We start from the raw sequence: 16,767 nt of genomic DNA, 5'->3' as shown, positions 1-16,767 counted from the left end.
ATACAATATTAATACACGATCTATTACATCAGTGTATTTCATAAAAATAAAAAGTCAAAATTTACTATCATAGAAATTACAGAAGTGCGTCTCCGTAATCTGATACGAAAATATATCTATGGATCAATTTAAGACAAAATGAGTGTGTATCAATTAGGAATACATGAGTTACACGTACTATTAATAGAAAATGCATATCCGAATTAATTTAAGGTAAAATGAATATGTCTCCGATAATAATCCATAGGGTGCGCACATGATTAATACGAAAGTGCATCTTTAAATCAATTTAAAAAAAAAAAAGTATGATTCATTTACACATAAATTTTGATGTTTATATTTGAATGTCCAATTAGTAAAAAGATTAGATATTTCATTTATTTAATGGTATATTTCTACCTAACTAAATTAAAAAGGTCACTAAGAATAAAGTTTGACAAATTTTGAAGTAGTAATTCATTCCTTTGAGTGATTTCTTAATCAACAAATTTTAATTTATGTTTTTCAATGTTTCCTAATGAGTGTTTTCGCTCAAAGCGAAAATCTACATGAGTTTGCATGGCCATGTTTCCCGCATCCTCAATTTCCTCGAATCAAGCTCCACATTTCGATCCCTCCACGCAACAAAATGTCTCCACGCACTCTCCATCACAACACCTCCCATTCCAAACCAACCCATCTTCATCAACAACAACATCATTTCATCATACATATCCCACAGCAACTTCATTCAAGCACGCAAGGTGTTCGACGAAATGCCTAAAAGAACACTTGTCTCTTATAATACGCTCATCACTTCTTACACTCGACGTGGAAATGTAGTTGAAGCTTGGAGCTTGTTGAACCACTTGAGAGTATGTGGATTCTCTCCCAATCAGTATACATTAACGAGTTTGCTTTGTTGTGAAAGGTTGAAGCTGGTTCAAGGTTTTCAGTTGTTTTCTTTGAGTATTAAAAATGGAGTCTTTGATGCTGATGCTTTTGTGGGTAGTACTTTGTTGGGTTTTTTCGGGAGATATGGGTGTTTGAACGAAGCTTTTATGGTGTTTGATGATATGCATTATAAGAGTATAGTGACTTGGAATACTATGTTGTCTTTGTTGGCTTGTAATGGTTTTGTTGAGGATGCGAAGGTTTTGTTTCGTGAATTATTGGGGTTGGGGGTGTTGTTGTCGGAAGGTTCTGTTGTGGCCCTTTTGTCTGGACTCGTTGATTCTGAAGAGGATTTGAGTTATGGTGAACAGATTCATTGTTTGATGACTAAATGTGGGTTTGACAGTTATGTTTCTGCAGTTAATTCGCTTATGGGTGTTTATGTTAGGTGTAGAGCTTTGTGTTTGGCAGAGAGATTGTTTGAGCAGGTTCCTGTTCAAAATGTTGTATGTTGGAATATAATCATTGATTCAATGTTGAAAAGTGGGAAGCCAAGAATGGCATTGGAGATGTTTTTGAATATGTTGAGGAGGGGATTGGTGCCGAGTCAGGCCACTTTTGTAGCTGTTACTGAGTCGTGTATTGGTTTGAGAAACTTGTTGTGTGGAGAATGTGTTCATGCTAAAGTTATCAGGAGTGGTTTTGAATCTGATGTTATTGTTGGAACTGTATTGGTAGACTTCTATGCCAAATTTGAGAAATTGGTTTCTGCGCATTACTGTTTTGATCAGATAGAAGAGAAGAATGTGGTTTCTTGGAATGCTTTGATGTTGGGTTACTCAAATGTTTGCTCTTCTACATCAACTTTGTTATTACGAGAAATGTTTCGATTGGGTTGTATCCCTAACGAGTTTTCCTTTTCTGCTGTTCTTAAGTCGTCATCTGTATTAGACCTACACCAGCTCCACAGTTTGGTTATAAGAATGGGGTATGAGAATCATGAATATGTACTAAGCTCTCTTGTTATGGCTTATAGTAAAAACGGTTTTATAAATGAAGCACTTTCGTTTATCCAAGAGTTTAATAGCCCACTTCCTGTAATTCCATCTAACATCATTGCTGGAATCTATAACCGAACAGGTCAGTACAATGAATCAATGAAGTTGCTTTCTTTATTAGAAAGGCCTGGTGTTGTATCTTGGAACATTGTCATTTCAGCCTGTGCTCGGAGCAATAATTATAATGAGGTTATTGAACTTTTCAAGTGTATGCGTTCCGCACACATCCGTCCAGACAAATACACCTTTATGACTGTATTATGTGTGTGCACCAAGCTTTGCAGTTTTGATTGGGGAAGTTCTCTTCATGGTCTTATTGTGAAGACTAATAGTTGTGACACTTTTTTGGGCAATGTACTAATTGATATGTATGGAAAGTGTGGAAACACTGAAAATTCAGTGAAAGTTTTTGAAGAAATTACGGACAGAAATGTTATTACATGGACAGCTTTAATTTCTGCCCTCGGGTTAAACGGTTATGCTCGCGGGGCAGTAAAGATATTCCACAACATGGTATTGATGGGATTTAAGCCTGACGCATTAGCTCTCAGAGCAGTGCTTTCTTCCTGCAGATACGGTGGATTAGTGAGCGAAGGAATGGAATTTTTTAAGCAGATGGAAACCATTTATGGGATTCAACCAGAACACGATCATTACCTTTGCATAGTAGATCTCCTTGCTAAAAATGGACAAATAAAGGAAGCTGAAGAAGTCATGGCAAGCATGCCTTTTCCGCCAAATGCAAATATATGGCGCAGCTTCCTTGAAGGTTACAAGAGGCGGGAAATTGCAGTTTGACTTGTACAGAAAAACGTATTAATCTTTTGGGAATAATACATGAACCAGCAAGCTATGGAAGTTTGGTGAAGTCAAAGCACTCATATGTTGAACACAATCTTGATAATGTTGTTAACGTCATGGGAATCAGAATCGTGTTTTTATTCCTACAACATGATTATGTGACTTTGCTTTCCCTGAAAATTGGTTTATGACGAAATTGGATGGAATTGCAGTGGTTAAATGTAGAATCGTATGATCTGCGATCTCTGTGTAGTTTCTGAGCAGCGGTTCATCAGAAAACTACTCTTGAAGTTGTTTGTTGCTCAATAACTGAAAGGACACGCCCCCATTGTAAGTTTCTGTTTTATGTCTGCACTTTCATGATCTTATAATTAGACATCACCAGTCTCTGGTATAATTAAAAATTATTATGAGGACAAACAGTCACATGTTAATGTGTTATTGATGCGCAAGTTTCTTGTTTCTTATTTGCAATAAGTTTTTCACCTTCTTGTTGATTTTCTACAGAATCTTAAGTATAAAAGTATTGTTATCAATTTGTTTTTTTGAGATGGAAATATCAGTGCATTATCTAATATTGAAGGTTGCAAAAAATTTACAGTTTTAATCTTATGTCAGTTTGTTTACCTAGGGAGGAGCATCAATCTAATTTAACTCCTGCTTATTTGTTGATAGAGAAATGGAGCATCTGCTGAGGTGCTTTACAAAAAAACTTAAAACTGTTGCAATGTGTTTGTTTTCACTGCAACGCAACAGTTATTGTGAGTTCAAGCAGAACCTGCAGATAGTAGCTGTAGCCCTATCGAGCGTTCAACATTATATCGGGCAAAAACCAACACGTGCTTAGCTTATTACTCGAAATGTTTAGAAGTAAGAGTTCATTGTAATGCAGATTCAATGAAGAGCTGCCTGTTGCGTTATACATTTCCAGGCCAAGGAAAAAACAATAGTGGAGTCTGACAAAAAACTCGAGAACATTTTGTTTCACTGAATGAAACATCTTCGTCATTTTGTGGAGTAAAAAGCAAAACTTCCTGCTCAATGAAGACTCCTAGAACGAGCTTGAAGAAACTGAATAATGGAGCAAGTTAATTTGTAGTTAAAGAATGTCTACAAACAAGTCCAAAAGCTGATACTTTTGTTCATTTTGTGCATTATTATCACTACATTTGTAGCAAACAGATGTGTGTGAAGAAAGGGAAAGCAATGCCAACCAGATATTTCATTTTAGACTTCATCTTCCCTTTCCCTTTGACTGGTAACTTATATGTCAAACAGTATGTTAAAATTTCATTGAAGTGTAGTTTTGTTTTGACAATATTCATTGAAGTGTAGTGGATTAAGAGTTTTTTGTTTTTGTTTTTGTTTTATTGTAAATAGGTTGAACTTATCACATGTATATATTAGATTTTTTTTTATGATATTACATTTTATTAGTTCAAGAATGAATAAATATTTTAATGTATTTTTTATTTTAAACAAAAAAAAAACTATTTTGTTGATGCAAATGACAAGAAGTGCATGTTAAGCCGTCTATCTCCAACCAACTCCAATTTTGATTTATGTCTTTTTTTTTTATTAGCATGTTGTGCTATAAGGTGACATCTCCAATGTAGGGAGTTGACATAGTCACCATTTAAGAAGTGTCGAAGAATCTTAGATTTTATTCACTTTACTATAATTGATTACTATTGCATTAATACCTTAATACCTTTTTGTCCCGTATTTAATGTTCGAAATTTATTTTGATCATTTAACTAAAAAAATAATATTATGTATTATTTTAATTATTTGTTTTTAATTAACAATTAATTTAGTAATTGATTTTTAAGTTCTAACATTTATTTTAAAGAGTTAAGAGATCGATATAATTTTTTTTAATTTTTTATTATATATTTTTAATTAACAATTAATTTAGTAATTGATTTTTAAGTTCTAATATAATTTTTTTTTTAAATTAAGAATCAAAATGAACCTCAAGGATATTAAATTTTTACTATTTATATATTCTTTAACAATGGTCCCTATGCTGAAAGAGGTGATTATTTGAGTAATCACCTAATTTGATTCTTGAAATCATGAGATCATATCAACCTAATCCCCTCATTATCCATGAAAAGAATAATATAAATCAAATGTCTTTCTCTTTTGATATAGGTGAGTATAATGACATTAAGTTGTGACATCGATTTTCAGTTTTGCAGTAGTAGTTTCACTAGATTAGATGTAAACTTCCCATGGTCCCTTGTGGACTACAACAAAGAATTGACTTTTCAACTTCACCTTATATTGGAGTAATTCAGTTCATACAGTTTCTTTGATGGTCATGGTAACTATCCTACTTAATTCAACTTGTCGATCGTCTAATCGACTCGAAGTTCTTGAAAAGTTATTACTATGTGCAAATGACAAGTTATCTTCCATAACATGGCGCAATCTCCTTTGCTTTATTCTTGATATGCTTTGTGAAACTTCACTTATGGAGGGTCTTTTCTTTGGTGATTTTTGTAAGCATTTGTGTGCAATTTTAGCAAGTTGCCTCACTTCTACAACATTGCATTTTCCAACAAGTTGCTTGTCAAGTATCTCATCTATACCATCATGTTCCATTGCAGCCTTGAAGTAAAAGACAAACAAGCAAAATCAGAAAGAAATCTTTAAGCCTATATAAGAAGATTCATACCAAGAAATTTAAGACAATTTTCCCGGTTATTTTTTAAGTGGTTAACGCAATTCAAAATTATGGTTAATTAAGTTCAGTAGATGGTTAATGGATATATCAGGTGTCAAAACTCATTAACCGTTTATGCAACTTTCATCAATCACAAATTTGAACATGATTAACCATAACTTTCAGGTTCAAATTTGTGGTTAATTAAGGTACATTGCTGGTTAATGAGATTTATACCTTATTCTATTAATCCTATACTAAACGTAATTAACCTCCTATTTAAAATGCATTAACTACTTGATAAGTTGTCACGGAAGTTGTCTAACTTTGGTTGTAGAAAAACTATTTCTCTAATTCAAGATGAAGGAGCTCTTTGCAAGAGCAAATAGTGACTTACAAGGTTAACATATTCCAACAAATTTTGATGCGGATGGATGGCTGTGATGAGCTCAAAAAGTATGATACCAAAACTGTATATGTCACTCTTGGTTGTTAACTTGTTTGTGGAAATGTATGCCGGGTCCATGTAGCCATATGTACCTTTAAGACCTGAATTTCGGCCGTCGAAGATCTCTTCCTTTGAGAGACCAAAATCAGCAACCTGCTTAAGAAATTTTGAAGTTAAGTGGTATATTGGATAAAAGAAGACGATAATTAATGCCATTAAAATCAATCATTTGTTATGTCTCAACAAATTTAGGAAAATTATTCAGGAATGATGATATTATCAAAAAAAAAAAAAACTTGTACAGGCAACATTACCTTAGCTCTCATCGTGTCATCTAGCAATATGTTGGGAGACTTCAAATCACGATGTATGACGGGTGGGACTGCCTGTTCCATGCAAATTCACGTTTAATCAGAACACGTTTTCACATAGCACAACGGAAAATGTATCAAGGAACATACATACTCCTTCATGAAGATACTCTATTCCATGTGAAATATCAAGAGCAACTTGCATCCTTTCATCCCAACTTAACTTCTGTTCTTCACCTAGAAATATTCGCAGATTATTTTCAGTTGAGAATTAACTCAGACTAAAAAAGAAAAGGTTTAATGATTACGTGACTACTAAAAACATGTAAAGATGTAACATGTGTCTGTCTATGGAATGAAATAATCATGCACCTCTCAACAAACGAATGTCGTACTAGAAGGGGGGGTGGGAGAACCAATGTTTTAAAAACCGAACCAGGCTATTCAACTGGTTGAACCATGAACCGACATTGTCTACAGTTCGGTTATTTGAGCAGTTCGACTGCAGTTTTGCCCTGGTTCGAGTGATTTAAAGCAGTTGAACCATGATCCGAAGGTCTCGTAGGTATGATTTCCGGTTCGGTTTTTAAAACATTGGAAGAAACACAAACTCATAATGGAAAAGAATGATCTTCCTCTTACCATATAAAATACTTGCTAAACTTCCATTGCTCATGAACTGATAAACCAGTATGTGCTGTCCTTTATCTACACAATATCCAAGCAGATTCACAAGATTCCTGTGATGTAGTCTTCCTAGCAGAGACACCTGGAACAATGTTTCGTCAAATCATAAGTCCAACAAATGCTCTGTCCTTTATAGAGAGCCCGTTCTTTGAGTTTCTCAAATTATAACTAATGTCACTAATTAGGAATTAGTGTTGTCAATTGCGAACAGAGTGGTTTGTTATATTCTTCTATGCTATAGTGTCGCTATAACTACTATTTGACAACACTTTGTACCGAATAGCATATCGCAAAACAATAGCAATTTGGTCAAATTTTACTATGCTATAACTACTATTTGACAACACTAATATGATTGCCACTGTTGGATTTCTTGTCCTTAAAAGCTTAATCGGTATGAGTCTCTCAATCAAAATAAAGCAAAGAATCATTTTATAGTACTATATCAATATATCTAAAGATTACAAAATCAGAGATAAATACTATGTCCAACAAACCAAGTATTATAATAGATATTTGCCAATACCTCTGTTTGGAATTCTCTCTCCCCTTGTTTGGAATTGTGTGCTAGCACTTTCACAGCTATCACCTCTCCTGTAGGCATTGTCGCTTTATAAACCGTGCCAAATGATCCTTCTCCCAAGGTAGTTGTGAAATTTTGTGTGGCTTTTTGAAGTTCTCTGTTATGTAAAGTGTCAGGTATACCATTACTAACGTTAATGTGAATGTCGAAATTAATATGTTTCTTCTTTATAAAAGAACTATATGAACTTCCAATTTCACAGATAAATAATTAAGATATTTTGATATCAATAGCTGAAATTGAAAGATTGTCATTTAATTGTAGTTATCCATTACCAGAACAATATGAAAATAAGAAAAAAGTATTTAACATCATGGTCAAGAGCAAAATGTACATACTTGTACGAATATTTTAGAATGCCTGATGCTGAAGCAAACCGGTCTTTGTTTTGATGATTCCACCAAGAGAAATTGGAATTTCTCGGTAGATTTTCTGACCTTGATGTGGTTACGGAACTAGTGATCGATGCACTAAAGTCGGTACTTGCTTCAACTCCATTTGTTCGTATCGGGAGAGTTGTTAAACTAGGCTCATTCGCAGATCGTGTAATATGAGAACGCTTCTTGCACCACCTTATGCCGAAAAATATGAGGCAAGAAATCAGAACTCCAAGGGCCAAACCAACAGAGACACCAATGATAACCAAATTAGATTGACGAACCATTCTTCGATTTCTCTTGATAATCAAACAATGAAATCATCTTGCAAAGGACTAATACTACAGCACACAGACACAATGTCACAAAGTTAGCACAATTTAATGTCAACTCAAAACTTCATCAAGATATACATGACATAAAATCAAAATTTAAGACACTAAGTGATATATCAAGTTCCTTTGAAGATATATCAAACTTCCGAACAAATTGCACATTTTAATTGATTTTGGAATGATTTTGAGGTGTTTGGTTCTTCTAAAGTAGAATTGATTCTGCCTCCAGAAATGATTCTACTTGAAACTAGAATTCGTAACTTTTGAGTTTAATCATGATTTTTACATTGAAATTGAAATTTCCTATTCAACTCACTTATACATAAATTTATCCAATCATAAATCACTTTCCCTTCCACTCATTTTTAACTAGAATCAATTCATTAAAGATCAATTATTTTCATCGCAGAACCAAACACACGCACAATTCAGCAACAAGACTCTACTCAAAACCAAACCCCATAATCCACAAAACCCAACAACCCACCAAGCCAAATCCATCAAAACTAACATATTGTTCATCAAACTATTTAACTAGTAATTAATTAACATATCAAAACACTGAAAAAAAATCCACAGAAGCAAAAGAACAAACAATTCAGCTGCAAAAAATTCTACAAAACAAAACCCATGATCAACAAAACTAAACAACCCACAAAGCCAAATCTAAAAAGCCATAAAAAAGAACAACAATAACAAAAACCCACATACCGAATCAGCAGAAGAACAAACCGATGAAGTAAAAATCATATTTTTACAATTCCTGATTCTGAATTTGACACTTTTTGGGCTGTCTTTTTAGGGTACGCGGAAATTGAATGAGCAACGACTAGGTTGATGAATGAAAGTTTTAGTTGAATTAAGAGAGAATGTTTTGAAATGAAAGAGTTACTCAGAAAAAAAAGTGGAAAGGGTCTGAGTTGGAGGCTTAATGGAAATGAATAAAAAAGAAATATTTGTAGAGTTGTTGAAGTGTATTGTGTTTATCAATTGAAGTGAGGGTGGGGTTTAAGGTTTTAAAAACTTGCCCAAAAAGGACAAATATGTTAACTTGAAAATTTATATCAATTTTTTAATCAAATAGTAGTAATTTATTAATATATTAAATAAACTCACCTACCTAAAATAATATAAGTAACAAAATTAGTTTTAAATTTCGTTGAGTAGAAATATATTTTTGAATCCGCGATATTTTACTTATTTATTTTTAAAAGATAATATTGTATCCATTAATTTAATTAATTTAATAGTAAAAAAAATTATTGAATATTGAATTTTATAATATAAGAAAGAGATTAATTAAATTATTAGATTGTTAATAAATTTAAGTTAAAGTATAGTTGACTAGAAAAATTCAAAATTGATTTTATTAGAAATTTTTAAAGTTAAATATTAGATTATTGGGATTTTTTACTCTTTAAAGTTGAATAGTAAGGATAGTTTATATTGAAAACTCCTTTTAAGTTGGTTGTTTTTTAAAAAAAAACTCCCAAAGGTATCTCTATCTATAGGAAATAGAGCATTTTAAGAGGCGTGTCTTACTAGATCTTAATGATAGTTCTTATAGTTTGTGTTGTGGTTCTTTAGAGTCGTTTTCTCGCCTTTCTGTGACCTGTGGGGTTATTCTATTCGAGAATGAAATGGTGATCAAAGAGAATTGATTATTGCATCACGGTGGAGCTGAGTTTCGATGTGGTGGACAAGGCTAACTTGCAAGGATAACACTTTAATATTCAAGTTTGTGAGGAAAATAAATAGTAAAATTTCAAATGGGAGTGAATATTATACCTAGACATGACGCCCTAACTTCCTTTAACTAAGAGAGTTTGTTAATAATTGAAATACAAAGATGAGTTTGAAGTGCGAATGATCGCAGGATAGACTTGTTGGTGTAGAATATGTTCTAAATTGGGATAATGCCAGAAGGTTTAGCATTGTAGCTATACATTTTCTTCACAGTTTTTATTCTTCGGGTATTGGGCTTTATGCTCTATTAGGCCTCTATGAACGGTCCATAACGGTTGCCCCTAAACCCTTGTCTTTTGTCAAGAAAGGTAAGAGTTTTTAAGTATTTTCCCTCACACATCCATAAATTCATCATGGAGAGAGGTCTGATGAGACGTCAATGTTCTCGGAAAGAGACAATTTTAGGACAACATTCATACATGGCACTTTAAGAAGTGGAGAACGACTGACACATGCTTTCTATCCTCGTTAGCCAACCACATGATTACATTAGGGGTGTTAGAGTGTCAATCTAACAATCATATGGAAATCATAACCGTTGGTAGTGGGGAATGATCATGAGGCCATCAATCATTTAAATAGATATGATAGCTTTCTAAAGTGTTTTACACTTTTTGTTGACTACTTATTGACTTTCTTAAGAAGTTTTGTCCCTTCTTGTCTTTGCTCTGGTGATTCTCTTGGTGTGAAGAATGAACTACTAACCGAAAAATTCTTCTTGTCGGTTCAATTTCTCATGTGTTCGAATTATACTCGGGTTTCTAGGTTTTGGCATCTGAGCTTTTCGCTTTCTTCTCCCTACCGTCATTTTTAGGGTTTCTTAGTGTTTCAAATTCATTAGCCCTACCTAATGATTCATGTATTTATTCTTTGATTCTTGCAAACATGGTAGTTTCCTTTGTGCCAGCTAGGAAGGTTGATAGGGACATTTAAGGAGTCTGGGAAAGTTCAAATATATCAGGTGTTGTTTCTGCCTTTGCTTGTAGTGATATTTTCGCTCAGCCTATGGCTGATATGGGTCTGCCTGAGGATTGGGGCTTCCTTTCTCCAGATGAAGGTCAAAGGGTATGTGGTTAATATGGTGTGTGTGGCATCCCATTTCATGAATGTTTTTCTCCCTTATTGGTTATCCTTTTCCTTTTATTGAGTTTGAAATCACCTGCTTATTTCCCCTCACAATTTCACCCTCTGAGTTGGGTGTTCGTCATGGTATTCCAACATTGGTGTGAATATAAAGGCAGCAAGCTAATGATGAAATTATTCTTTCACCTCTTCAAAATGCAAAGTTGTTCACATATGATTTAGGCATAATCTCCCTGCCACATAACACCAAATATTTTGAGCCCTATTCTGATAGTGTGAAAACTTTATTGATCGCTTTTTCTTGGTGGTTCGCCTTAATTAGGAAGCTCATTCTAAGATTTGTAAACTAGATCATAATCCTACTTTTTCATGTATGAAATTTTTTCATAAATATTAGACTTAGAGTCATTTCTTTACTGGAGTCGGGATGTGTCGTTACAAGGAAGAAGATTTGTCAGAGGAAGAATGATACCTGAAAGGTCAACTAGTGTCTTTTTGCCAAGAGCTTAGCTATGTAGGCGTGATAGTTTTCCTTGACCTTGCTTCTAAGATCCGGCTAAATAGGTGAATTCTAACTCACTGGATTGTGGGTGCCAAATCTAAATAAGAGAGGAATAAGATCTTCAGTAAGCGATACTATAGTTCCGTCTTTCTTTTTCCTTTCACTTACATTTCTTAATATTCTCATCTCATATAGACATATGAAGAGTGAAGATTCCATGTGGTGATTGAAGAAAGAGGCTCGAGCGTCTATTTTGGATGGAATCCTGAGAACGCCCTTTGTGTGTAAGGTTTATTCTTTGGGTACACTTTATGGCACTCCATATGCTCTAGTTGTTAGACAAGTCACACAACTAGTCCTCCAAATTGCCATGGATGTGAATCTGGCCTCCCCTGGTCACACTTTGGTGGTAGAACATTCCCTTTTTCCATATCAAGAAATGGAGAAAATGTTATCTCATATCCCTGAGTCAAAGGAGGTCAGACATGAGGTTCCTCCTCTCAAACGCCCCTGATGGTTTAGATCCACGGGGGAATCTTCCTCTGTAGAGAGGTATGTCAACCTGGTATAATTGGCACATCCAGGTCCGAGGACAGGTGGTGAATTTTGTTCCTCGATTTCTAACAACGATTATTCTTATTTCTTGGGACTCCTTGACGAGACCCGCCGAGGTAAATTGTTTGAATTAGCCGATCATATTTGTCATGCATCTGTTGTTCTGACTTTTGGTGTTACTGGTCAGAAGAGGTTTCCTTGCTTGATTATTTTTGTCAAGAAAGAATGTTATTCCTTTTGGATTGGTTGCATCATACAAAACAACGTGGCATAAGTTCAAGTTGTTTTTGGTGCATAAGGGACACATGTGGAACACGGTGTTCTAACATATTTGCTGTAACATTTGGTCTCTGACAACATATAGATGATATTGCAATTTTGGTTCAAAATTATCTAATACAAGATTCACTCAACAAAGAAGATTTATATTTTATGAAGAATAATTAATCTGGATATTCTAGTGCTACATGTGAAACACGATGTTCCATCATGTGTGCAGTATAACATATGGCCCTGGTCAGCATGCCATGATGGATGTTGTTAGGTGCAATTTTTTTTACTGAGATTCAATCATATTTTTTGTAGATTATTTAGCAATGTTTGTTTGATTGTTTGACAACTGTTGAAGATCAAATCAGATTTAAATTTGAATTTGAATTATAACAAATCATATCTTTTGGAGATTTTTATGTAGCATTTCAAATCCAACAAGATTCAGCTATTATTTTGGACGAAATTAATTCAGATATCCAAAGAGAAAATCCCAGAATACATTTCTATATAAGGAGACTCAATTATCATGTTTGACGGAGGGTTTGTGCGCTAGATTATGTTCTTAGTGCCTAGGGGTTTTAAGTCTTTTTTTTGTATTCCAAGCTAATGATATCACTCATATCATAAGGGTTAGTGTTGGATATAGTTTTTGTACACCATACTAGGTTTCAATAACTTGGCATAGTCGTTGATTTGTCTTAGTTGAGTTGTAAATTCAACAATCAATAAAGTTGTTATTGAATTTAATCACTAGGGGTAAGTGATTGAGAGAAAGTGGGAGAGGTTCTCATATTTAGGGTGAGTCTTAAATAGAAAGTCATTATGATTAGGAAGAGGCGTTGAACATCATGGGGTTCATGTTCCTATAAGACTAATTGTACTAATTTGAAGTAGTTGATTTCCTTTCTTTGGTAGAATACCCTCAGGCATAGGTGTTGTTTGCACCTAACTGGGTTACCAATCTCTTGTATTATATTATTGCTTTCTGCATTGTGTTATTGTTGTTGTTATATTATTGTCATACTGGTTTCACAAGTTGGACCAGTTGTTCCGACATCGTGTCTAACATCTGTCCCCTCAAAAACAAAATTACAATTGGCATTAAAGTAGGCACCCTGTTCTATTTAGGTGAGCTTCAGGGAAGATATTTTCTATTCAAAGGGACAACACTAAGTATGGAGTTTCAGTCAACAGGTCACCTGTTTTGGATAGCACAAATTATAACTATTGTAAAGTAAAGATGGTTGCTTTCTCAAATCCATTGACAACAAAACTTGGAAGGTCGTGGTTAAAGTTTGGAAACATCCTATGATCACTTGTCAAGATGGTTCAACAGGCTTAAATCCTGAAGCTGATTGGTCCAAAGATAAAGATGATGAAGCTCTTGGAAACGATAAAGCCTTGATTGCTATATTCAATGGTGTTGATAAAAACATGTTCAGATTAATCAACTTTTATATTGAAGCTAAAGAAGCTTGGGAGGTTCTCAATATTGCTCATGAAGGTACATCTAAGGTTAGGATATCAAGGTTACAACTCCTCACAACTAAGTTTGAAAATCTACGGATGCTTGAAGATGAATCCATGTTTGAATTCAACATTTGTCTGCATTATATAGCCAATAATTCTTTTTCTATGGCAGAAAAAATCTCATAAGAAAAACTGGTTAGAAAGATCCTTAGATCATTGCCTTAGAATTTTGACATGAAGGTAACAAGTATTGAAGAAGCCCAAGACTTAAGCACATTGAAGGTTGATAAACTCATTGGCTCTCTTCAAACCTTTGAAGTTTCTATAAATGGTAGGTTAAAAAAGAAGAACAAAGGTGTAGCTTTTGTATCCAATACTCCAAAAAAGGAAGATCAAGGTGATAACTGAAGAAAGATTTTCATATGCTATAACTTTTGTTGGTAGAAAGTTCAACAAAGTTTTGAAGAAGATGGACAGAAAATAGAGTAAAAAGGGGCAAGACATTAGGTCCGACATTGGTCCCCAGAGCAAGGGCATAGAAGAAGACAAAGGCAAAGGAGTTAGATGTTTTGAATGAGAAGGCTTTGATCATATCAAAGATGGATGCCTTAATTTTCTCAAGAAGCAGAAAAAGGGATTATCTATTGTAATACCCAAAAAATTACCCTCTTCATTTTTCATGGAGGCATGGGATTATGTTTCACATTGCATTATCATCATACTAGGTCATACTCATTGCATACTGCATCAGTAACTTTGGAAATCAGGGTTTGATTGGTCACTCCTTAACAGAAGGAGCCCACACCAAGCAAGGTTGAGAATTGGAATTCATTTTCTATGTATACAAGTCTCAAGGGTCTCAAGGGGTTCCATATGTCTTATTATGGTCCTTAGTTCATCAGTGGGAGATTCAGAGCTCTCAGAGTGTGCATCTGGATTTAATCAGGAAACTAGGGTTTCATGGCTATCTGCAACATGCAATGTTTGATTGGAAGTAGAGGGGCTCATTCATGTCATGATTGGAGAGGCATCTTGGTCTAGGAAGACTCACATTTATCTCAGAAAGATCCATTGGCAATCAGTGCAATCATTTTCTGATCATTTTGCCCTAAAACTAGGGTTTGGTATAAAATCGGTTTATTTCTGATTCCTTGGGTGAAACTCTTTTCCATGGCCCTCCATATGTCCACAAGGGTCTACATACAAAAAATCAGCTCTTTATTTGAGCCAGAGGTGCTTCAATTGATCAATGGAATCGGGAATCAGACAGTTTGGGAAAAGTCAACTGTGGGGCCAGAAAAGTCAACTCCTGACATTTTGAAAGTGGAATCTCAAAATTCATGCCTAAGGGAGCCTACATATGAAATTTGATCAAGGTTGGATCATGGATTCATCATTTAATCAGGAGTTGGAAAAGTTACTAAATTTGGAAATAGTTGACTTTCCATTTAGGGCAAGTTTTTATGGTTGTTGCCCCACTTTAAGCCCATTTTCCATCAAGATGCAAGCTCCATTTGAGAATTTCTCCAACATGAAAGTTGTTCCTCTTGTTCCAAGCTTTCTATAGATATAAAGTTTGTTTCATTTGTATTAAAATTGAGAAAGTTATGCTTGGTCAAAGTGCGACATTATTTTAGGACACTTAGAAAATTTTCTAAGTCCAAAATATGCAAAATTTGTCAAGACTTATGGGCCAGTTTTCTTGCACTTCAAGGCATCTTTTGAAAATACTTTCTTCATGACAATTGTACCTTTCTATGTCCTCTTTCACATACTTTTGGAATCATCTCATTTGGATCATTGGTTTGGGAGATGCACTCATCTAAAGTTGGCATCATGAACTGAATTTTTAGGCAGCATTTAGGCCAAACTGGCCCAACCATTTTGCAGTTATGGAACCTGAACTTTAAGGCTATTTTTCACCTTTTTCCATTCACCATTTCAACTTGTGTTCAACATGAAAGATGTTAAGCTCCATGCCCTCTTCCTACTGTTTGCATTGCCTTGCCATTTGGTCATGTATACATCAAGATACAAGGTCACAAAGTCACCCTGTTGGACTGTTTTTGTGCTGCACAAGCCAAACCAGTCAGACCACAATATCGGCCAGCCCTTGCATTTCCTCATTTGGCCATGTACTTTTGTTGTCAACTCACTTAAGTTTTTCCACAATTAGAATTTCCTTTCACACCTCACTTTTGCACCTTTTGTTCATGAACCAAACCACACATGTGCAAGCCCATTAGCCACATTAGACCTACATATTTAAGACATCAAAACCCTAATCAGAGGGGAGGCTGCTACTATTTTCGAGCAAGGGAAAGGCTGGCTTTCACTTTCATTTTCCATTCCTCAAGTTTGCAGCACCATTGAAATAGCTTTTTTCTTCCTCCTTTCCTCCACTATCAAGAAGCAGTGGACTGTTTTCCACTAGGTAAGCCCTCTATTCCATCTTCCATGACCATATATCCATGTTTATCTTATGCTTAATTTGTTCATTACTTTTTTTTTCATGCCATACCATGCTTGTTTCATGTAGTTTCCTATGTTAAAAATGTGCTATGCATGCTTATGAACCCTTCAACATGAGACATTGTCATTAAGCTTGAGTTTGTGTTGTAAAATTTCTGTGGAATCCGTGTGCATGAGGCCACCTTGTTGTTCATTTTTCTTCATGTTAAGGCCATTATTTTCATCGAAACAAGACACCATTGTGTTCTACTCGTTCCATACTAGAACTTTGCTTTTTACTTCATCTCATTTGGTGAACCATGGCGTGAGAAATGTTGGTTGGAAGATTGAAAGAATTTGCTGCGTTTTTTTCGCGTTTTGCTGCATTTTGCATGGGACTAGGGTTTGCTTTGCATGAAGGTGAGACGTTTCGTCTTCGTGACCGTCTGATTCCGCGTCTGGCTTCTAATCTCGTCCGTCCGCCTTCTTTTGTCCTCTAGCGACTTAAAAATTGGCATGACCGATCGATGCACAATTTCTACA

General features: G+C 34.8%; 2 protein-coding genes across 3 annotated transcripts; one reads left to right on the top strand and one right to left on the bottom strand.

The window, feature by feature from the left end:
- The first annotated feature begins 383 nt into the window (after positions 1-383).
- Positions 384-4,056, top strand: LOC127120894 (pentatricopeptide repeat-containing protein At3g58590). 2 transcript variants are annotated; one of them, XM_051051487.1, is made up of 2 exons: positions 384-3,062; positions 3,408-4,056. In XM_051051487.1, the coding sequence occupies exon 1, from the start codon at positions 549-551 to the stop codon at positions 2,727-2,729; it is 2,181 nt and encodes a 726-aa protein (XP_050907444.1). In that variant the 5' UTR covers positions 384-548; the 3' UTR covers positions 2,730-3,062; positions 3,408-4,056. The 2 variants fall into 2 exon arrangements, with proteins under 2 accessions (XP_050907444.1, XP_050907451.1); XM_051051494.1 differs by having other exon boundaries at positions 3,364-4,056.
- Positions 4,057-4,997: 941 nt separating this feature from the next.
- LOC127120884 (calcium/calmodulin-regulated receptor-like kinase 2) lies at positions 4,998-9,138 on the bottom strand. Its single transcript, XM_051051476.1, has 8 exons — positions 8,856-9,138; positions 7,771-8,150; positions 7,376-7,529; positions 6,805-6,931; positions 6,317-6,399; positions 6,166-6,237; positions 5,801-6,004; positions 4,998-5,348 (listed from the first exon to the last, which is right to left on the bottom strand). Exons 2-8 carry the CDS (start codon positions 8,094-8,096, stop codon positions 5,037-5,039), a joined length of 1,278 nt encoding a protein of 425 aa, XP_050907433.1. The 5' UTR covers positions 8,097-8,150; positions 8,856-9,138; the 3' UTR covers positions 4,998-5,036.
- Positions 9,139-16,767: the final 7,629 nt, after the last annotated feature.

This window comes from Lathyrus oleraceus, chromosome 1, assembly GCF_024323335.1.
Source record: "Lathyrus oleraceus cultivar Zhongwan6 chromosome 1, CAAS_Psat_ZW6_1.0, whole genome shotgun sequence".
Taxonomy (NCBI): domain Eukaryota; kingdom Viridiplantae; phylum Streptophyta; class Magnoliopsida; order Fabales; family Fabaceae; genus Lathyrus; species Lathyrus oleraceus.
Note: the sequence above shows the minus strand (reverse complement) of the source record. Positions and strands in the feature narration are given on the sequence as shown.